Source organism: Balaenoptera borealis, assembly GCF_965194805.1.
Source record: "Balaenoptera borealis genome assembly, chromosome: 6".
Classification (NCBI taxonomy): domain Eukaryota; kingdom Metazoa; phylum Chordata; class Mammalia; order Artiodactyla; family Balaenopteridae; genus Balaenoptera; species Balaenoptera borealis.
In genome coordinates, this window is record NC_138863.1 from 48,280,394 (window position 1) to 48,304,811 (window position 24,418).

Below are 24,418 nucleotides of genomic sequence, written 5' to 3' on the forward strand. Positions count from 1 at the left end.
TGGCATCTTTCACCGAACTAGAACAAAAACTTTTACAATTTGTATGGAAACACAAAAGACCCCTAATAGGCAAAGCAACCTTGAGAAGGAAAAGCGGAGCTGGAGGAATCAGGATGCCTAATTTCAGACTATACTACAAAGTACAGTAATCAAGACAGTATGGTACAGGCACAAAAACAGAAATATAGATCAGTGGAACAGGATAGAAAGTCCAGAGATAAACCCATGCACCTATGGTCACCTAATCTATGACAAAGGAGGCAGGAACATACAATGGAAGAAAGACAGTATCTTCAATAAGTGATGCTGGGAAAACTGGACAGCTACATGTAAAAGAATCAAATTCAAACTCTACCTAACACCATACACAAAAATAAACTGAAAATGGATTAAAGAACTTAATGTAAGGCCGGACACTATAAAACTCTTAGAGGAAAACAGAGGAAAAACACTCTGACATAAATCAGAGCAAGATTTTTTTTGTCCCACCTCCTAGAGTAATGGAAATAAAAACAAAAATAAACAAATGGGACCAATTAATCCTAAAAGCTTTTTCACAGCAAAGGAAACCATAAACAAGACAAAAAGACAACCCTCAGAATGGGAGAAAATATTTGCAAATGAAACAACTAACAAAGGATTAATCTCCAAAATATACAAACAGCTCAATATCAAAAAAACCCAAACAACCAAATCCAAAAATGGGCAGAAGATCTAAATAGACATTTCTCCAAAGAAGACATACAGATGGCCTGGAGGCACATAGAAAGCTGCTCAACATCACAATTATTAGAGAAATACAAATCAAAACTATAATGAGGTATTACCTCACACCGGCCAGAATGGACATCATCAAAAAATCTACAAACAACAAATGCTGGAGAGGGTGTGAAGAAAAGAGAACCCTCTTGCACTGTTGGTGGGAATGTAAACTGATACAGCCACTATGGAGAACAGTATAGAGGTTCCTTAAAAAACTAAAAATAGAACTACCATATGACCCAGCAATCCCACTACTGGGCATAAACCCTGAGAAAACCATAATTCAAAATGAGACATGTACCCCAGTGTTCATAGCAGCATGATTTACAATAACCAGGACATGGAAACAACCTAAATGTCTACTAACAAATGAATGGATAAAGAAAATGTAGTACATATATACAATGGAATATTACTCAAACATAGAAAGGAACAAAATTGGGTCATTTGTAGAGATGTGGATGGACCTAGAGTGTGTCATACAGAGTGAAGTCAGAAAGAGAAAAACAAATATTGTATGTTAATGCATTATGTGGAATTGAGAAAAATGGTACAGATGAAACCTATTTGCAGGGCAGGGATAGAGATGAAGACATAGAGAAAGCAGGTGTGGACACGGGGGGAAGGGGAGGGTGGGCTGAATTGGGAGATTAGGCTTGACATAAATATACTACCATGTGTAAAATAGATAGCTAGTGGGAACCTGCTGTAGAGCACAGGGAGCTCAGCTCAGTGCTCTGTGATGACCTAGATAGGTGGGAGGGGTGGTGGGTGGGAGGGAGGTCCGAGAGGGAGTGGATATATGCATACATATAGCTGATTCACTTCATTGTACAGCAGGAACTAGCACACTGTCAAGCAATTATGCTCCAATTAAAAAAAAAAAAAGATTAAATAAATAAATAAATAAATAACCTAGGGGTAGTAGAAAGCATGTAGAAGTTACTCAATTAAGATCCACTGACCAATGAAGGCTTATTAATGAACAGACTCCAGTGGAACTTTTCTGAAATAAAACAATGAGTAAATTAGTATCACCCACATTCAGTGCCCTCTGTGTCTTCAGGTCAACAAGCCAAGCCCTGGGGACACAAATATGAACAAGATGTAGTCCCTGATCTTAAGGAGTGTACAGACTTGTGGGGACACAGATGTGTAGACAACTGTAATATTTACAAAACACATGGACATGTCTTATCTCATTTACATCATGAGAACCCAAGGTAGCTGGTATAACATGTGACTTTATACTCAATGTTTAGAAGAGAAACTGAGGTTAAGTGAGTTGTCCAAGATCACTCCAGTAGTACGTGGAGTTGTAACAAGAACCCAGTTCTGCTGACTCCAAACCAAGGGCTCTTTCTACTGCACGCTAATGTTCTAGTATAACATGCTTATTTCCCAGTGCCAGTGACGCTGGAGAAATCCAGCTCATGAAAAGCATTGATATCTAGTGAGTGAGAGGCAGGCATTGATGGCATCAAGGAAGGCAGGCTTTGAAAAGCACCTGTGAATAGTTAAATATTTTTCTTCTCATTAACTATAATTTTTCAAATACCAAAAAGAATTTGAGGTTACTTTTGACAAAGCATGATACCATATATATATTTTTATGTTTAAAAGAACAAAGTAATGAACGGAAATAGAGATGAAATCCCTGTGTCAGAAAATTGAGGGTAAGAATAGGTGCGCATAACTCTTAGCTCTGAGCTTCCTGAGAGACAAAGCAAACTGGGAAGTGACAAGGTTCTTGTATACAAAAGGAGGCGGACTAATTTTAATTTTAGCATATATTATCACCATTTGTCCTCTGATTTCTGAATCACACAGCAAAAATCAGTATTCTTATAGAAAACATTGATTTGAAAGTATAGCATTTTACCAATAAAAAAAGTGAATTTGTTATATTTGTAAATTCTGTGGGTTGATCAGAAGATTTGGAAATTTGGTAACAACATACTCAATAGCACATGATTGCCAACATTAATGGTTTGGTCTGTTCTGTAAAGGAAAATGGGAGAATTGGCATCCAGTTTAGAAGGATCATGCAGCAGAGTATCGGAAATGTAATGGGGCTAGGGGGGTGGGAAAAAGATTGCCCTCTTCATAAACAGTACACATTTCAAGTTCTTAACTGAGTGAACTATAGCCAAAATGGCACATCAAACACAAGATGACATTCACCAGCTATGAGGATATTTCATCATTCATTCACTCATTCCACAAACAGTTACTGAGTGCCCAGAGTGGGCATTCAAGCCCTGTCCTTAAGGATGAAGACAGAGCAGTGAACAACACAGACAAAAATGCCTGCCTTCGCCAAGCTTTCATGAGGCAAAGCCTAGCATGTAGCACAAATTAAAGATGGATGTGTACTTTGTCTGTGAGAGAGCTGGAGTTCCCACAGTCACACTGGCATCCAAATGAGACATCCTAAAAAGGCTACAGCCCTGTGTTACTGCAGACTGAAACACATGCTTGGTTTTTGTCACAGAACTATCTAGAGCCTAGGGGCAGCTAGGAAGGGAGGTGCAAACACCGATCCTAACTGCCGTAAAACAGGGCTGAAGAGTAGGTCCCACCTTTTGAAGCTCACAACGGATGGAGGGTGGGCCAACCTTCCCACTGCAGAAGGAGCCAACAAGCACCTCCTTCAGTTTAAGGAAAAGGTCCTCTCCTGCTATAAAAATGGCTTTAAGAAGCAGCTGGGCGGGTGGCAGGGGGGAGGCTACAGCAGCCACAGAAGCTGTTAGACAAGGTAAAAAAAAATATATATATATATATTTATATATGGTTTTTAAGACCCATGCATGCATTTATTCAACTAATATTTATTAAATCCTCACTACATATGCAAAAAGCACCGTGGTAGGAACTAGGGAAAGAGAGAGGGGAGTGGGTGGAGACATGGTTCCTGCCCTCATGTCTCTTACCTTCTAGAAAGAGAGTCAGACATTGAACAACTAATCAATTAATTAATTAAAAGTAGAACATCTACTAGGAAGAACGATTGGAGTCTATAAGAACTTTAAAAGGGCAAATTAACCTAGTGCCAAAGATAACAGAAACCCTTTACACAATCCCACTCACTTTCTCACTCTCTCCTCTCCCTCTCCTCCATTCCATCCCCTTCCCCATCCCTCCTCTCTCAGACACACATGCACACACACTTGTGTGCACACAGGTGCATACACAGGCACACATAGCTATGATGTAATCAGGCACCTCTTTGTCTTCCTTTCAAAGAGACAACTTTTGAGCTATAAATACTAAAGATATTCATTCTGGCTCTTAGGCCAACAGGCTGCAACCCTGGCGAAACCATGCCAAAATTCCTACTCTGAGTTAAGCTGCAGTCAGGTCTAGATGAAAAAAGGAACGTTTCAACTGATTACGTCTTCATATGTTTCCTAGATATTTGAGTTTACGGTTGTGCTTGTCCTTCTTGATACTTAATTAGAATGTACAGGCCTCAGATATGAGCTTGCAGGAGACAGACAGTGTTCAAAATGAAAATGACAGCTTTCCATTGGCTTGTGTGCTGTTCTATAGCAGCTCACTGTCAGGTGTTGAAGTTAAGCTAAACTACATAAAAACAGAAGATGTAAAAGCTAAAGTTGAAAAATTAAAACTTAGAGTCTACATATACTGAACTTTGGCTATTCAATTATAAAGTCAAATTGGAAAAAAAGCATAAGAAAAACAAGTAAGGAACAGAATTTTGGACAAAGCACTGAGCTGGGCAGATTTTAAAACTTTCCAATTAAGTTATATAACTACAAAATATTTGTGGTAGATAAAAATTAGAAAATACAGGTATATAGACAGAGATAAAAATACAGCCATATTTAATTACCAAAGCACTTTCCATAAAATGACTATATCAAAGTATTTAACCAATTCTTTATTATTGGGCATTTATGCTTTTGCCTAATCTTTATTAACACAAATGTTTTGATGAACACCTTTATATATGCATTTCTGCACATCTCTCATTATTTTCTTATAACAAATTCTTAGAAGTGGAATTTCTTAGCTGGGCAGTATTCAGATGTTTAAAATCAGAATTAAAGCAACAGCCAACTTTAGAAAAAAGAAATCATAAGTAACACAATAACAGTGGGGGACTTTCACACTCTACTTTCACCAATGGACAGTTCATCCAGAGAGAAAATCAATAAGGAAACACAGGCTTTAAATGACACACTAAACCAGATAGACTTAATTGATATTTATAGGACATTCCATCCAAAAGCAGCAGAATACACATTCTTCTTAAGTGCATATGGAACATTCTCCAGGATAGACAATATGTGGGGCCACAAAGTGAGCCTTGCTAAATTTAAGAAAATTGAAACCATATCAAGCATCTTTTCCAACTATAACTCTATGAGATTAGAAATTGACTACAAGAAAAAAAAAATTATAAAAAGCACAAGCAAGTAGGCTAAAAAATATGTTACTAAAGGACCAAGGGATCACTGAAGAAATCAAAGAGGAAATCAAAACATACTGACAGTTATTGGAGATTGGTTCAAGATGGCGGAGTGGAAGGACGTGCTCTCAACTCGCTCTTGAGAGAGCACCGGAATCACAACTAACTGCTGAACAATCATCAACAAGAAGGCACTAGAACTCACCAAAAAAGATACCCCACATCCAAAGACATAGGAGAAGCTGCAATGAGATGGTAGGAGTGGTGCAATCATAATAATATCAAATCCCATAGCCGCTGGGTGGGTGACTCACAAACTGGAGAACACTTATACCACAGAAGTCCACCAACTGGAGTGAAGGTTCTGAGCCCCATGGCAGGCTTCCCAACCTGGGGGTCCGGCAACAGGAGGAGGAATTCCCAGAGAATCAGACTTTGAAGGCTAGTGGGATTTGATTGCAGGACTTTGACAGGACTTGGGGAAACAGAGACTCCACTCTTGGAGGGCACACACAAAGTAGTGTGTGCATCAGGACCCAGGGGAAGGAGCAGTGACCCCATAGGAGACTGAACCAGACCTACCTGCTAGTGTTGGAGGGTCTCCTATAGAGGTGGGGGGTGGCTGTGGCTCACTGCAGGGACAAGGACACTGGCAGCAGAAGTTCTGGGAAGTACTCCTTGGTGTGAGCCCTCCCAGAGTTGGCCATTAGCCCCACCAAAGACCCAGGTAGGCTCCAGTGCTGGGTCACCTCAAGCCAAACAGAGAGGGAACCCAGCCCCACCCATCAGCATACAAGTGGATTAAAGTTTTACTGAGCTCTGCCCACCTGAGCAACAGCCAGCTCTACCCACCACCAGTCCCTCCCATCAGGAAACTTGCACAAGCCTCATAGCCTAATCCACCAGAGGGCAGACAGCAGAAGCAAGAAGAACTACAATCCTGCAGCCTGTGGAACAAAAACCACTTTCACAGAAAGATAGACAAGATGAAAAGGCAGAGGGCTAGTACCAGATGAAGGAACAAGATAAAACCCCAGAAAAACAACTAAATGAAGTAGAGATAGGCAACCTTTCAGAAAATGAATTCAGAATAATGATAGTGAAGATGATCCAGGACCTCAGAAAAAGAATGGAGGCAAAGATCCAGAAGGTGCAAGAAATGTTTAGTGAAGACCTAGAAGAATGAAAGAACAAACACCTAGAAGAATTAAAGAACAAACAGAGATGAACAATACAATACTTGAAATGAAAAATACACTAGAAGGAATCAATAGCAGAATAACTGAGGCAGAAGAATGGATAAGTGACCTGGAAGACAGAATGGTGTTAATTCACTGCCACAGAACAGAATAAAGGAAAAAGAATGAAAAGAAATGAAGACAGCCTAAGAGACCTCTGGGACAACATTAAATGCAACAACATTCACATTATAGGGGTCCCAGAAGGAGAAGAGAGAGAGAAAGGACCCAAGAAAACATTTGAAGAGACTAAAGTTGAAAATGTCCCTAACATGGGAAAGAAAATAGCTACCCAAGTCCAGGAAGCGCAGAGAGTACCAGGCAGGGTAAACCCAAGGAGAAACACATCAAGACACATATTGATCAAACTGACAAAAATTAAAGACAAAAATTATTCAACAAGGGAAAAATGAGAAATAAAATACAAGGGAAATCCCATAAGGTTAACAGCTGATTTCTCAGCAGAAACTCTACAAGCCAGAAGGGCATGGCATGATATATTTAAAGTGATGAAAGGGAAGAACCTAAACCAAGATTAGTCTACCCAGCAGGATCTCATTCAGATTTGAGAGAGAAATCAAAAGCTTTACAGACAAGCAAAAGCTAAGAAAATTCAGAAGCATCAAACCAGCTCTACAACAAATGCTAAAGGAACTTCTCTAAGTGGGAAACATAAGAGAAGAAAAGGACCTAAAAAAATAGACCCAAAACAATTAAGAAAATGGTAATGGGAACATACATATCAATAATTACCTTAAAAGTGAATGGATTAAATGCTCCAACCAAAAGACACAGGCTCACTGAATGGATACAAAAACAAGACCCATATATATGCTGTTTACAAGAGATCCACTTCAGACCTAGGGACACACACAAACTGAAAATAAGGGGATGGAAAAAGATATTCCATGCAAATGTAAATCAAAAGAAAGCTGGAGTAGCAATACTCATATCAGGTAAAATAGACTTTAAAATAAATTCTGTTACAAGAGACAAGGAAGGACACTACATAATGATCAAGAGATCAGTCCAAGAAAAAGATATAACAATTATAAATATATATGCACCCAACATAGGAGCACCTCAATACATAAGGCAAATGCTAAAAGCTATAAAAGAGGAAATCGACAGTAACACAATAAGAGTGAGGGACTTTGACACCTCACTTACACCAATGGACAGATCATCCAGACAGAGAATTAATAAGAATGTACAAGCTTTAAATGAAACAATAGACCAGATAGATTTAATTGATATTTATAGGACATTCCGTCCAAAAACAGCAGATTACACTTTCTGCTCAAGTGCACACGGAACATTCTCCAGGATAAATCATACTTTGGGTCACAAATCAAGCCTCGGTAAATTTAAGAAACTTGAAACCATATCAAGCACCTTTTCCAACCACAACACTATGAGATTAGAAATCTTTTATGGGGAAAAAAATGTAAAAAAACACAAACACATGGAGGCTAAATAATACGTTACTAAATAACCAAGAGATCACTGAAGAAATCAAAGAGGAAATCAAAAAATACCTAGAGAAAATGACAATGAAAACATAATGATCCAAAACCTATGGAATGCAGCAAAAGCAGTTCTAAGAAGGAAGTTTATAGCAATACAATCCTATCTCAATAAACAAGAAAAGTCTCAAATAAACAATCTAACCTTACATCTAATGGAACTAGAGAAAAAAGAACAAAGAAAACCCACAGTTCGTAGAAGAATTCATAAAGATCAGAGCAGAAATAAATGAAATAGAAAAAAAGAAAACAGTAGCAAGATCAATAAAACTAAAATTTGGTCCTTTGAGAAGATAAACAAAATTGGTAAACCTTTAGCCAGACTCATCAAGAAAAAGAGGGAGAGGACTCAATAAAACTAGAAATGAAAAAGAACAGGTTACAACAGACATTGCAGAAATACAAAGCATCATAAGAGACTACTACAAGCAACTCTATGCCAATAAAATGGACAACCTGGAAGAAATGGACAAACTGTTAGAAAGGTATAACCTTCCAAGACTGAACCAGGAAGAAATAGAAAATATGAACAGACCAATCACAAGTAATGAAATTGAAACTGTGATTAAAAATCTTCCAACAAACAAAAGCCCAGGACCAGATGGCTTCACAGGCGAATTCTATCAAACATTTAGAGAAGAGCTAAAACCAATCCTTCTCAAACTCTTCCAGAAAACTGCAGAGGAAAGAACATTCTCAAACTCATTCTACAAGGCCACCATCACCCTGATATGAAAAGCAGACAAAGATATCACAAAAAAAGAAAATTCCAGACCAATATCACTGATGAATATAGATACAAAAATATTCAACAAAATACTAGCAAACAGAATCCAACAATACATTAAAAGGATCATACACCATGATCAAGCTGGATTTATCCCAGGGATGCAAGGATTCTTCAATACATGCAAAACAATGTAATACGCCATATTGAAAATTGAAGATTAAAACCATAGGATCATCTCATAGATGCAAAAAAGCTTTTGAAAAATTCAACACCCATTTATGATAAAAACTCTCCATAAAGTGGGCATAGAGGGACCCTACCTCAACATAATAAAGGCCATATATGACAAACCCACAGCAAACATCATTCTCAATGGTGAAAAGCTGACAGCATTCCCTCTAAGGTCAGGAACAAGACAAGGATGCCCACTCTCACCACTATTATTCAACATAGTTTTGGAAGTCCTAGCCATGACAATCAGAGAAGAAAAAGAAAAGGAATACAAATTGGAAAAGAAGTAGTAAAACTGTCACTCTTTGCAGATGACATGATACTATACATAGATAATCCTAAAGATGCCACCAGAAAACTACTAGAGCTAATCAATGAATTTGGTAAAGTTTCAGGATACAATATTAATGCACAGAAATCTCTTGCATTCCTATACACTAACAACAAAAGATCAGAAAAAGAAATTAAGGAAACAATCCCATTCACCATTGCAACAAAAATAATAAAATACCTAGGAATAAACCTACCTAAGGAAGTAAAAGACCTGTACTCAGAAAACTATAAGACACTGATGAAAGAAATCAAAGATGACACAAACAGACGGTGAGAGATATACCATGTTCTTGGATTAGAAGAATCAATATTGTGAAAATGACTATACTACAAAAAGCAATCTACAGATTCAATGCAATCCCTGTCAAAGTACCAATGGCATTTTTTACAGAACTAGAACAAAAAATACTAAAATTTGTGTGGAGACACAAAAGATCCCAAATAGCCAAAGCGGTCTTGAGGGAAAAAAAACGGAGCTGAAGGAATCAGACTCCCTGACTTCAGACAATACTACAAAGCTACAGTAATCAAGACAGAATGGTACTGGCACAAAAACAGAAATATAGATCAATGGAATCGGATAGAAAGCCCACAGATAAACCCATGTATCTATGGTCACCTAATCTATGACAAAGGAGGCAAGGATATACATGGAAAAGACAGTCTCTTCAATAAGTGGTGCTGGTAAAACTGGACAGCTACATGTAAAAGAATAAAATTAGAAAACTCCCTAACAACATTCACAAAAATAAACTCAAAACGGATTAAAGACCTAAATGTAAGACGGGACATTATAAAACTCTTAGAGTAAAACATAGAAAAAACACTCTTTGATAGATCACAGCAAGATCTTTTTTGACTCACCTCTTAGAGTAATGGAAATAAAAACAAAAATAAACAAATGGGACCTAATGAATCTTAAAAGCTTTTGCAAAGCAAAGGAAACTATAAACAAGACGAAAAGACAGCCCTCAGAATGGGAGAAATTATTTGCAAATGAATCAACGGACAAAGGATTAATCTCCAAAATATATAAACAGCTCATGCAGCTCAATATTAAAAAAACAAATAACCCAATCCAAAAATGGGCAAAAGACCTAAATAGACATTTCTCCAAAGAAGACATACAGATGGCCAAGAAGCCCATGAAAAGATGCTCAACATTTTTGCTAATTATTAGAGAAATGCAAATCAAAACTACAATCCAGTATCACCTATACTGGTCAGAATGGCCATCATCAAAAAGTCTACAAACAGGGAATTCCCTGGCTTTCCAGTGGTTAGGAGTTTGCAGTTCCACTGCAGGGCGCCTGGGTTCAATCCCTGGTTGGGGAACTAGAATCCCACAAGCTGTGCAGCACAGCCAAAGAAAAATGTCTACAAACAATAAGTGCTGGAGAGGGTGTGGAAAAAAGGGAACCCTCCTACACTGTTGGTGGGAATATAAACTGGTACAACCACTATGGAGAACAATGGAGGTTCCTTAAAAAACTAAAAATACAACTACCATATTATCTAGCAATCCCACTTCTGGACATGTATCCAGAGAAAACCATACTTCAAAAAGATACATGCACCCCAATGTTCATTGCAGCACTATTTATAGTAGCCAAGACATAGAAGCAACCTAAATGTCCATTGACAGAGGAATGGATAAAGAAGATGTGGTACATATATACAATGGGATATTACTTGGCCACAAAAAAGAATGAAATAATGCCACAAGATGGATCAACCTAGAGATTATCATACCAAGTGAAGTAAGTCAGACAAAGACAAATATCATATGATATCACTTATATGTGGAGTCTAAAAAATGATAGAAATGAACTTATTTACAGAACAGAAACAGACTCACAGACTTTGAAAACAAACTTCTGGTTACCAAAGGGGAAATGGGGCAGGAGGGATAAATTCAGAGTTTGGGGTTAACATATACACACTACTATATATAAAATAGATAATTAAGAGGGCCTACTGTATAGGACAGGGAACTCTACTCAATATTCTATAATAACCTATATGGGAAAAAAATCTGAAAAAGAATAGATATATGTATATGTATAACTGAATCACTTTGCTGTACACCTGAAACTAACACTGTAAATCCACTATACTCCAATATAAAATAAAAATTTTTTAAATAAATAAAATAAATAAATAAAATTAAAAATTTCCCAAAGTCTAAAATTCAGTTACGAGAAACAGCAAGACAGAGAATTATATCCTCTATCTTGGCAGAAAATGAAAACCTCCCTGGTTTCAGCTCGGACATGAGCTTTGTAGCAACAGTCCATACTCAGACTAGTACCTTTTGCAATATGGAACCTGGAGCCTGAAAGGTAATGTCAGTGACGTGTTTTTATATTTTGGCCTCCTTTATTTTTTCAGGATCTGTTTTCTTAGGTCAACCTAAGCACAGTTGTTTTTTTTGTTTTTTTGTTTTTTTTGATATTCTGCAACCTAACTCTCCCATATTCATTTTTCTATTCTCTTCACATTATACTGTAGGCACCAAATGGAACTCAAGGAGTCCATTGTATTAACTGATACCTGTACCTGACTCCAACAGACTTTCTGCCTCAAAGGCATGCAGAAATATCCAAACAAAGAGAAAAGACCTAAGAATAAAAATAATCAAATAACTGGGAAAACTTCAAAGAAGACCACTAGAAAACAACTGTGATAACCAGATAAAGGTTGACATCAGTGAAAATGGCAGAGTAAAGAGCTCTGAAAATTTACTCCTTCTTAAAAGCAATAGGTAAACTAGCAAATTTTTTTTCATTATTTTATAGTAAATGGTTTTCATAGTCAATTTGTTTCAGTTTTCAGAACTCTGAAAATTAACCAAAGGCTTTCAGCATTCCAGAGAGTGTTTACTCAAGAAAAATAGCTGATCTAGGTAAGAACGGTGAGCTTTGTGGTGTTTTAACTTGTCCTATTTCCATCCTCTTTCTCACCAAGAGGGTATCTTTGAAAAAGAACAGCTCACAATCACAGTGGCATAGGTTTCTTCCTTGTGGTATCTGCCCAGTATCTAGCATTATGCTTTGAACATAAATAAATTCCCATTTAAAATCATTTGGATTTGGGCCTACTCACTCTAACACAAAATGAAGCCTTTGTGCAGGCCACTAATGGACTTCTAGAACTGGTTCCTAGTTTCTTGCCATCAATTTTTTTTATATATTTCTGCTGGAGTTATCCATCATGTATGCTCATTTGACCATACCATTCCCCTTCCAAAACATCAGAGTATTGCCCAATAAGTAAACTATAAATTTCTGACCACAGTATGAAAGTAGCAAGCAGACTTACTGTCTTCTTCACTCTGTTACTTCCTATGTCTTCCATCCCAATAATATAAATATATTCATTATCTAAGTGTAATACGTAATTATTGAAACTGTTTATACCCACTGCTATCATACTTGCTTTGTCTTCATTCTCTTGGTCTTGAATTTCCATGTCTATTTTACAAATGTTTCTGTCTTTTGTATTAACATTAGAAAAAATAGAACTAATCAATAGACGAAAGAGAGGGAGAGATAGGGTGGATGGTAGAATACATGTAATGATTCCACAGTAAAGTCTTACGAAATCTGGAATTAAATCAGAATGAGAAGAATGTGAATGTGTATGATGGGCAGAGTCAGACCAGAAAGTATTGTTAGCTGTGTTTTGTTTGTATTCTGACAGGATGTTAGGCTGGTTGGCTGCAACTAAAAGTATTTTTCCCTGTCAATTTGGGAGGGCGTGGTGAAGAATCTCCAGGTAATACACAGAGTTACTCATCTTACCGAGCTAAGATTTTTTAATGAAAAAGTATCCAAAATATTTGCTATGGAAGATCCAAGTGACTCTGTAGTTCTATAATGTTGGGTGGAGAAAAATAAGGAGGCAGCACTCAAGACTTTATTATGATCTTCCTCTAACCACTTCTATAAAGAGGCAGGTATTTATATTTAATAAACATTTATTAAATGACTAAAATAAAAATGGCCGTTTTGTACAAATGATCACCATTCTTCCACCTTGTTCTATTTCTTTAAACCAGACTAGTCCAGTTTCCTTCTTTCTGCATCTATTATAGTGCTGTGTATCCTATGAACTCTCAGTAAGTCAGTTAAACTGATGTTCACCAGTCCTAAAGTCAAGATCCTTCCTCCAAGAAAGCTTGGTCTGAATATGTCAACAGCATTTACCACCATATACCACTTAACTCTATCCAACCATTTTCATAGGAATTTGGGGTTTGTAAAGTCTTTCCTGGACCTCAGTTATTGATTTTTTTAAAAAAGGCGACGGTGTTGGGTCTAAAATGATAGTCTCTCTGCTCTAAAGTTGAGAAAGCCATATATAGACACCAACAGAAATAGGCTGCCACCAGTTTGAGGAATAAAAATCCCTCAGGCTCCCCAAATTTCTTCTCCAGAGACTTGCAAGTTCCATCATTAGAGATTATTATTTTGGATTATATGGCAAATACACTTTAGGATAGGAATGACTAATTAAAAATTTAAAAAGTAAAACTAATCTAAACTAATCTGTCCTTAGGAAGCCAGTAATCTCAAAAGGTTTAAGGAATGGTAAATGTTTCAAAGGGGAGAAAGGCAAAGAGACAAGTCCAGATCCTGGAAAGCTACCTGAAGAGGAGAAGACATGGTTGGATATCTTGAAAGTGGCATGAAGACTCTGAATATAGGGCAAGTGTAGAACCACAGCGGGGTAAGGAAATAAGGAAGAACATTAACTTTGTCTACTTTACAACTTAAGCTTAGTGAGGAGAATTTGCAAAAGACAAACGTTTCACTAAATCTAAGTAGAAGTACAAGAATGGAGGATCCCATGTAATTATTTGCTTTTTAATATGACCCACATACTTATTAGAATATTAATTTATCATTTATCATTATACATTAATTTTCTTAGATACTTACGTATTTGAGAAAACACAAGGAGGGAAAATACCCTGGACTGTGGCAGGAGCCCGAGGTCCTATTTACCAGAAAAAGAAAATAATTAGTTTGCATCCTTCCCCAACAACTTGTAAAATGATAATATCCTCTAATAGTTCTTTATTCTCTATTGTCACAGTCTTGTGTAAAAGCCTCCAGCGACTCTCGACAATGAAGTCTAAATTTCTTTGCAAGGCATAAAATATACCATACAATCTGATGTTCTTATCTATCTCTCTAGTGTCTTCTCTGGCTAGTCTTCCATGTGTATTCTATGGATCAGAGGCACAAAATAACTTATTTCCTAAATGTATCATCTTTCCCATGCCTCTGGGCCCTTGTTTTTGCTATTTCCTTTGTCTGGAGCACCCTATGCCCTCTTTTAACTTCTTATCTTTTAGGTCTCAGTCAGCTTGTGTTAACTCTTCTAGAAAGCCTTCCTTGAAACTAAGTAAATATTCTTCTCTAGTGGTCCTAAAGCATTCTACCCCTTTCTATTATAAAACTCATTATGCTATACTGTAATTAAAGGTTTACTCTTCTGTCTCCCTGATTATGATGTAAATTTCCCACTATATCTCCAACATTTATTTTTTGAGAATACTACATAATTAATATGTTTCCTCAACATTTATTCATTGATTTGTTGGCCATTAATCTCTTCCCACTCAAACATCATCTCACTCACTTTGTATGTAATCTAGCTAGATTTCATTATTGGATTTTAGTAAAGATTCTGGATACAGATGACATAGAAAGTTTTTATGCACAACACCTCCACACTGGATTTGGTGTTTGTTAATTATGCAAATACACAAATGAATAAAAATTTTAGACAAAAAGAATGTCCTGTTTACAGAAAGTAGTGTTAGTAATTAGAGCCTGTTCAGTCAAGTTTAAGTGGTAACTCTTGTTTCTCCCAATAAATGAGTAACCAATAGGTACCAGTGATGTGTAAAAAAGTCTTACTTAAATCCTATGAAACTTTTTGACTTTGTTTGTGTAGATATTTTTTTTGTGTGTGTTCAGATTTGGAGAAGCAGTACCTGAAATTAAGAATTCATAGACCTGAGAAATTAAGTGTGAAGATAATATAATTTTAAAAGCAAAATAAAAAACAAACTCTTCTGTGGTTTCATTAATATGCTGGAGTAAATATTCTAAAAATATTTTCCTAGAATTCTGTATAAAATATTAAAACCATCCTCTTAAAGACAGCTAAGCTTTCAAGGAGGTAAGAGAAATCTTTGAGAGTAAAAAATTGGGGGGAACACACATATGGAATTGTAAGCAAATGGTGAAGCTGATGCCTGCCCTGTGCCCATTGGCCATAACTGCAAACTTAATGGATAGCCAGGGGATTTAAAACCATATATCAGGCTCAAACCAGATGGGAAATAAAACCTTAGAGCTTGTGAAAATATACTTTATTCCACAAAACTACACCCTTGGTGAAAGAGCTGTCTTAAAAAAAATCATGCCACAGAGGTAGCAGCACAAACAAATTATGCCTTGGCATCAGCTGTGGATAGAGGAAGAAGAGCAGAAAAGAATAATATCTCTGAAGAATTCATAACCACATATTATCTCTTATGTGACTTTGAGGTTCAAATTCACTGTATGGTCCATAAAACTCCAAATGAGAAATTTAAAATGAACCTGTTTTTATAGCTCTCCCAGATGCCTAGCAGTAGCGCATGAAAAAAACTTAACAGCTTTACTGAAGTATAACTGATATTTGCAAAACTGTACATATTTAACGTGTTCAGTTTGAGTTTCTACATAGTAATACATCCTATCAAAGTAAGGAATTCTGTCAAAAATGATGCATTTCTGTCAAAAACAAGCTAACATATAACAACACATTCCTGCCACACACACATAGACAAAAATGAAGAAACAAACCAACATGCCAGTTATCAGGAAAAAAAAAAACCATTAAAATTAGACCACAAATATTTCAGATATTGGAATTATCAAATATAGAATATAAAATATGTGCATTTTATATGTTTAAATAAAGTAGTAATTGGAAATCACAGGAATGGAACCTATCAAAAAAGTCCAATCAAATCTGAATAATAATGAGAAATTGTATAATATATATTATATATATGTTTAATCAAACAAATTTAAAAGTGTATTAAATTTATAGAATAGTAAAATAGATACAACTGAAGAGAGAATTGGTGAAATGGAAGACAACCTCAAAGAAATTAACCAGAATGCAATAGAGAGAAATGGAAAATGTGGTTTTTAGACGATGTATAAGTAGACACACACACACACCCACGCACGCACACACACACACACGTATATAACTGGAGTTTCAGAAGAAAAGAATAAAGAAAATGAGGAGAAGCAACATAGGAGAGAAAAACAGCTGAGACTTGGCCAGAACTGCTCATCATAGTGATACTAAAGTAAAGCAGATGAAAGATCTTTAAAGCAGCCTGTGGTGTGTGTGTGGCGGGGGTGAGAAGGTGGGGAGGGGGATGTGGGAGGAAGGACCACTTACATAGGAATTAAGTAGAACAGAAAGCAGATCATTTAAGTAAAACAATATTTTTAAAGTGCTAAGAACTGTCCCTGAGAACTGGTATATCCAGCCATAATTATATCCCATAACATGGATAAAATACAGTTTTATTAAATAAAATCTGAGACTTTACTCCCAAAATACATTCATTAATGACATTTCTAAAGAATGGATGTATTTTAGGAAAAATGAAGGTGATTCTATAAAGTATGAAATGCAAAAAGGAATGATGAACAACAATAAAATGGTAAACATGTGAGAAAATATAAATAAAACTTGAAAAATAGAATAGTAATTTAATAGAAAAATAGACACATAATCTCTATAAAATAGAAAAGTAATTTAATTTTGAATTTTTTTACCAGATAAATTATTAGTTAAATATGATATGAGATAGTGAGTAAAAGTAAATTATTCTAACTTTGACTTTTACTTTAAGTACATGTTAAAATTTAAGGGTAATTGTCAACAGAAATATACACATAGTAAAAAATTTCCAAAACAGTAGAAGGAAAGCTGAATTAAAAAATACATTTAATATTCTAAAAGAAAGGAAGAAAGGAGAAATTAAATATATATATATATATATATTAAAAAGGAGAACAGACTGAAAGCAAAAATAAGGCAGCAAAAATCTTCCAAAGATCTGTAATTAACATAAATGTAAGCAGTTTAAATTCAGTTAAAAATCAGAAATTCTAATACTGAATAAAATAAAGCAAAATCCAAAGTCAATTATTTATAAGAGCTACAATTAAACATCTAACGACTCTAAGATTGAAAGCTGATACAACTATAGTAACATCAGGCAAATTGAATTTAAGAAAGAAAGCATGGCTCAGGATAAAGGTCACTACATAATAATAAGATTAAGTTATTACCTTGGTAATAAGTTACCAAGATAACCCTAGATATGACTAATAACCTCGATCAAGAAATAAAAAAGCCAAAATGGATACAACTACATGGAGGAGTTGAAAAACTATCTTATCATTCCCGATAATTTTTTGAACAAAGAATTTAAAAAGTAAGAATATAGACTATTTGAACTACACAACTAAACATCTCAGTTAAATGGAAATATTTAGAATATTGTACTTCAAAGTGGACAATATTCATTGTTTTCAAACAGGACATTAAACAAATTAATCACGTACACTAAGCCAATAAAGCAATTCTTCAGATACTTCAAAAGGCTGGTAACATAAAGGTCATGTTCTCAGTCTACAAAGCAATTAGAAATCAATAACAAAAAGAAAAACAAATCCAATATACTTGAAATTTTTAAACTCATGTATACAAAATAACATACAAAATAACACACAAAATTGGAATTTAGATATGATTTAGAGAAGAATAAAAATACTGCACATCAAATTTTGCAGTACATTTCAAAATCTCTTTTGTACATACCACCAATTTAGAGTCATACACAGTTCTAAGCACTTGACAAATATTAAGTTATTGAATTGCCATAGCAATCATATGAACAACGTACTATTATTATTCTCATTTTATAGTTGGAAAAACTAAAGAACAGAGAAGTTGAACAACTTGGCCAAACATAAATTTAAGTGTGGGAGTGTGGATTCAACTTAACTAGTCTGGGGTCAGAGTATGTGTTCTTTCCCGCTATGCCATACTACCTTTCAATAATCCTATCCTTTCAATATGTATGGAGAGGATATATGATAAATTTATGTCAATAAATTTGAAAATTCAGATGAACTGAATACATTTTCAAGAAAAGTCTAACATGCCCAAAAAATCTGAAAAGAAACGAAAAATAGGAATAGTTCTGAATCACTAAAGTCATTGAATCTGTAAAGTTTTTGTCACATAGAGAGCCAGGACCAGGTTATTTTGCCAGTAATTTCTACCAAGCATTTATGAAATATACGATTCTAACTTTAGAAACTTCCAGAAAATAATAAAGAGGTAATATAACTCATAAAGCTACTGTAAACTTGTACAAAAACCACACCAGAAAACTATGAAAAAGGAAAATTACAGCCGAACTTCTCTCAAGAACCTGGATGCTAAAATCCTACAAAAATTACTAGAAAATCTAATCTAGAAATGTATAAGATAATACATGATGAATAAATTTGATTTAATCAAGGAATGAATGATTGTTCTGAGAATAAAAAGTGATCATCTCAACAAGAGATGCACTAAAAAGTCAACATTTACTGATAAACCTTAGCAAATTAGAAATAGAAGGGCATTTTCTTAACCTGGCATCTACCAATATATTACAGTGGGCATCATATTTAATGGTGAATAATTTTAAAACATTTTAAATCAGAAAGAAGACAAAAAGCCCACTTTCATCATCTTATTCACCATTTCTCTGAAGGCCCTAGAAATGGGAAGAGTACAAGAAATAATTTAAAAATATTAAGATTGCAAATAAAGTAACTAATCTGTCATTATTTATCGGTAATATATTTATATTAAAAAACAAAAGAATCAACAAATAAGGAATAAGAATTAGAGAATTTGAAAAGGTTGCTGGACACATAATCATATAAAAATCAATCACATTTCTATACATTAGTAACAAGTAGTTAGAGAATATATCATTTTTAATAGCAATAGAAATAGTTAGTACCTAGGAACAAATCTAACAAAAAGATGTGTAAGATGCTTCTGGCGAAAATACTAAACTTAAAGAAATGAAATTTCCATAAAATGGAGTGACAGACCATTTACGCTCATAGGGAGAATCAGTATTGAAAAGATATCTGTTCTCCCCTTATTAATTTACAGTTTCAATGCAGTTTCAGTCAACACTTCAGCTGTGTGTGTTTGCGTGTGTTTCTGACTGGCAGGTCAATTTAAAATTTATATGGAGGAAGATAGATTTAGCCAAGGCACTCCCAGAAAAGTAGAACAAAGTGGTAAAAGTGGTAGCAGATGGGAGCTGGTGGATGAGATGTCTTCTTACTGATGTCAAGACATTGTGAATCATCAACAGTGTGATACTAGTGCAATGACAAACTGATCTTTTGGAACAGAATAGAGAAATCAGAAACAGATCCACACATATATGGTATCTGCATATATTAGCAAGCTGGCATTCCAGATAAGTGGGTGAGGACAGATCTTTCAAAAGAACAGTTCTCAGGCAGGGAGTCAGTAGCAATTGCTGGTATACCCACGGTTAAGCTGGGACTGAGAGCAGTACCAACAACAGTGTACTTTGTGAGCCCGCACAATAGGCGAAAGGGGACACAACAGAGCACGCTCACAGGTGAACAGCTCCAGAGGTGGAATACTCAGTGGCTTCTCTCCCCATGGGAGTGCTCCAGTCCCACCTACCTCACATCATAGACCAGAAACACAGCTAAGAAACAGATCTGGGGGCCTCTATGTGGACAACTAGGGAGCAGACCCTGCCCCTGACAGGGCAGTGACCACCACAGAGCAAAGGGGAGGCCCCAGTCAACATCCAGGGCAGGCTATAGTCAGCAAAACACCAGTCAAACCCTCTGTCAAAGAGATAGGGCATACACTGAGAAAAGAGGTGGTAGTCATCCGTACTAAAAACAGCCCTTGCACCAAAAAAAAAAAAAAAAAAAAAATTAAACCCAAGCAGGCTACATAGGGATGTTCTCACATAACAATAGCCCTCTGAGACTCCAAGACAGTCTGAGGGTCTGGCATCGGGAGGAAGAACCTCCAGAGCATTTAGCCTTGAAGCCCAGCAGGGCTTGAGTGCACGTGCTGCACTCTTGGAGGGTGCACACAAGGTTTCATGTGCACTGGGACTCAGCATAAAGCAATACGTCCATAGGAACCTGGGCTAGATCTACCTAGGGGTCTTGGAGGGTCTCCTGGGGAGGTGGGGGTTGGTTGGTTGTACCTCAGCGTGTGGGCAAGAGGACTGGTAGCAGAGGCCCCAGAGAATATTAACTGGCGTGAGCTCTCTTGGAGGTCCCCATTTTGGCACCAAGAACCAACCCCACCCAACAGACTGCAGGCTCCAGTGCTGGAATGCCTCAGGCCAAACAACCAGCAAGACAGGAACACAGCCCTACCCATCAGCAGACAGGCTGCCTAAAGTTGTACTAAGCTCACAGACACCCCAAAACACACCCCGGACATGGCCCTGCCCACCAGAGGGACAACACCCAGGTCCACCCACCAGAGGGCAGGCATCTGTCCCTCCCACCAGGAAGCCTGGACCAACCTCACCCACCAAGGGGCAGATACCAGAAGCAAGAGGAACTATGATCCTGCAGCCCGTGGAAAGGAGACCACAAACACTGTAACTTAGATAGAATGAGACGACAGAAATATGTTGCAGAAGGAGCAAGATAAAAACCTACAAGACCAAATAAATGAAGAGGAGATAGGAAATATACCTGAAAAAGAATTCAGAGTAATGATAGTAAAGATGATCTAAAATCTCAGAAAAAGAATGGAGGATCAGATCGAGATGATACAAGAAATGTTTAACAAAGACCTAGAAAAACTAAAGAACAAACAATCAGAAATGAACAATACAATAACTGAAATGAAAAATACACTAGAAGGAATTGATAGGAGAATAAATGAGGAAGAAGAATGGATAAGTGAGCTAGAAGATAGAATGGTGGAAATCACTGCTGTAGAATAGAATAAAGAAAAAAAGAATTAAAAGAAATGAGGACAGTCTCAGAGACCTCTGGGACAACATTAAACACACCAACATTTGAATTATAGTGGTGCCAGAAGAAGAGAAAGGGCCTGAGAAAATATTTGAAGAGATTAGAGTAGAAAACTTCCCTAACATGGGAAAGGAAATCGTCACCCAAGTGCAGGAAGCACAGAGAGTCCCATACAGGATAAACCCAAGAAGGAACATGCTGAGACACATATTAATCAAATGAACAAAAATTAATACAAAGAAAAAATATTGAAAGCAACAAGGGAAAATCAACAAACAACATACAAGGGAATCCCCAATGGTTATCAGCTGATTTTTCAGCAGAAACTCTGCAGGCTAGAACGGAGTGGCAGGATATGTTTAAAGTGATGAAAGGGAAAAACCTACAGCCAAGAATACTGTACCCAGCAAGGCTCTCATTCAGATTCGATGGAGAAATCAAAAGCTTTACAGACAAGCAATGGCTAAGAGAATTCAGCACCACCAAACCAGCTTTACAACAAATGCTAAAGGAACTTCTCTAGGCAGGTGAGGTTAAAAAAAAAAAAAAAAAAGGCCACAACTGGAAACAAGAAAACCACAAATTGGAAAGTGCACTGGTGAAAGCAAACCTACAGTAAAAGTAGGAAATCATCCATACACAAATATGATATCAAAACCAGCAAACATGAGAAGAGGAGAGTACAAATACAGGAAATGGGAATTACATTTGAAATTGAGAGACCAGCAACTTAAAACAACCTTGTATATATATAGACTGCTACATCAAAACCTCATGGGAAATGCAAACCAAAAAATAGATACACACACAAAAAAGAAAAAGCAACCCAAACACAACACTAAAGATGGTCATCAAACCACAAGAGAAGAGAACAAAAGAGGAAGGGATGAAAAAAGACCTACAAAAACAAACTCAAAACAATTAAGAAAATGGTAACATACATATCAATAGGAACATACATATCAATAATTACCTAAAATGTAAATGGATTAAATGGATTAAATGCTCCAACCAATAGACACAGAATGGCTGAATAGATACAAAACAAGACCTGTGTATATGCTGTCTATAAGAGACCAACTTCAGACCCGGGACACACACAGACTGAAAGTGAGGGCATGGAAAAAGATATTCCATGCAAATAGAAATCAAAGAAAGCTGCAGTAGCAATACTCATATCAGACAAAATAGACTTTAAAATAAGAGACAAGGAAGGACACTACATAATGATCAAGGGATCATTCCAAGAAGAAGATATAACAATTGTAAATATATATGCACCCAACATAGGCGGACCAATATATAAAGCAAATGCTAATGGCCATAAAAAGGGAAATCAAAAGTAACACAATAGTGGGGGACTTTAAGACCCCACTTACACTAATAGCAGATCATGCAGACAGAAAATTAATAAGGAAACAGAAGCCTTAAATGACACATTAGAGAAGACAGACTTGATATTTATAGAACATTCCATCCAAAACCAGCAGAATACGCTTTCTTCTCAAGTGCACACAGAACATTCTCCAGGATAGATCACACCTTGTGTCACAAATCAAGCCTCGGAAAATTTAAGGAAATTGAAATCATATCAAGCATCTTTTCTGACCACAACACTATGAGTTTAGAAATCAATTACAGGAATAAAAACTATAAAAAACACAAACACATGGAGGCTAAACAATATGTTACTAAACAACCAATGGATCACTGAAGAAATCAAAGAGGAAATCAAATAATACCTAGAGACAAATGACAACAAAAGAAAGAGAATCCAAAACCTATGGGATACAGCAAAAGGAGTTCTAAGATGGAAGTTTATAGCAAAACAATCTTACCTCAGAAAACAAGAAAAATCTCAAACAACCTAACCTTACACCTAAAGCAACTAGAGAAACAAGAACAAACAAAGCCCAAAGTTAGTAGAAGGAAAAGAAATCATAAAAATCAGAACAGAAATAAATGAAATGGAGATAAAGAAAACAACAGCAAAGATCAATGAAACGAAAAGCTAGTTCTTTTGGAACAACAAAACTGATAAACCTTTAGCTATACTCATCAAGAAATAAAGGGAGAGGGCTCCAATCAATGAAATTAGAAATGAAAAATGGATGTTACAACTGACACCACAGGAATACAAAGGATCATAAGAGACTATTACAAGCAACCATACACAAATAAAATGGACAACCTAGAAGAAACAGACAAATTCTTAGAAAGGTACAACCTTCCAATATTGAACCAGGAAGAAATAGAATATATGAACAGACCAAACACAAGTACTGAAATTGAAACTATGATTTAAAAACTTGCAGCAAACACAAGTCCAGGAACAGATAGCTTCACAGGGGAATTCTGTAAAACATTTAGAGAAGAGTTAACACCTACCTTCTGGAACTCTTCAGAAAATTGCAGAGGAAGGGAAGGAATACTTCCCAAGCTCATTGTATGAGGCCACCATCACCCTGATACCAAAACCAGACAAAGATGTCACAAAAAAAGAAAATTACAGGCCAATATCACCTATGAACATAGATGCAAAAATCCTCAACAAAATACTAGCCAACCAAATCCAACAACACATTAAAAGGTTCATACACCATGATCAAGTGGGATTTAGCTCAGGGATGCAAGGATTCTTCAATATATGCAAACCAATCAATGTGATACACTGTATTAACAAATTGAAGAATAAAAACCATATGATCATCTCAATAGATGAAGAAAAAGCTTCTGACAAATTTCAACACCCATTTATGATAAAAACTCTCCATAAAGTGGGCATAGAGGGAACCTACTTCAACATAATAAAGGTCATATACAACAAACCCACAGCAAACATCATTCTCAATGGCAAAAACTGAAAGCATTTCCTCTAGGGTCAGGAACAAGACAAGGATGTCCACTCTTGCCACTACTATTCAACATAGTTTTGGAAGTCCTAGCCACACAATCAGTGAACAAAATGAAATAAAAGGAATCCAGATTGGAAAAGAAGAAGTAAAACT

General features: G+C 36.2%; 1 protein-coding gene across 1 annotated transcript in view; it reads right to left on the reverse strand.

Annotated features, from left to right (window-relative positions):
- Positions 1 to 24,418, reverse strand: part of FSIP2 (fibrous sheath interacting protein 2) — a gene marked incomplete at its 5' end in the record, with an annotated part of 129,851 nt that overhangs the window by 59,407 nt on the left and 46,026 nt on the right. The window contains one exon of the mRNA XM_082397630.1: positions 14,199 to 14,256. Within this exon, the coding sequence (XP_082253756.1) occupies positions 14,199 to 14,256 (58 nt within the window). The remainder of the gene's footprint in view (positions 1 to 14,198; positions 14,257 to 24,418) is intronic.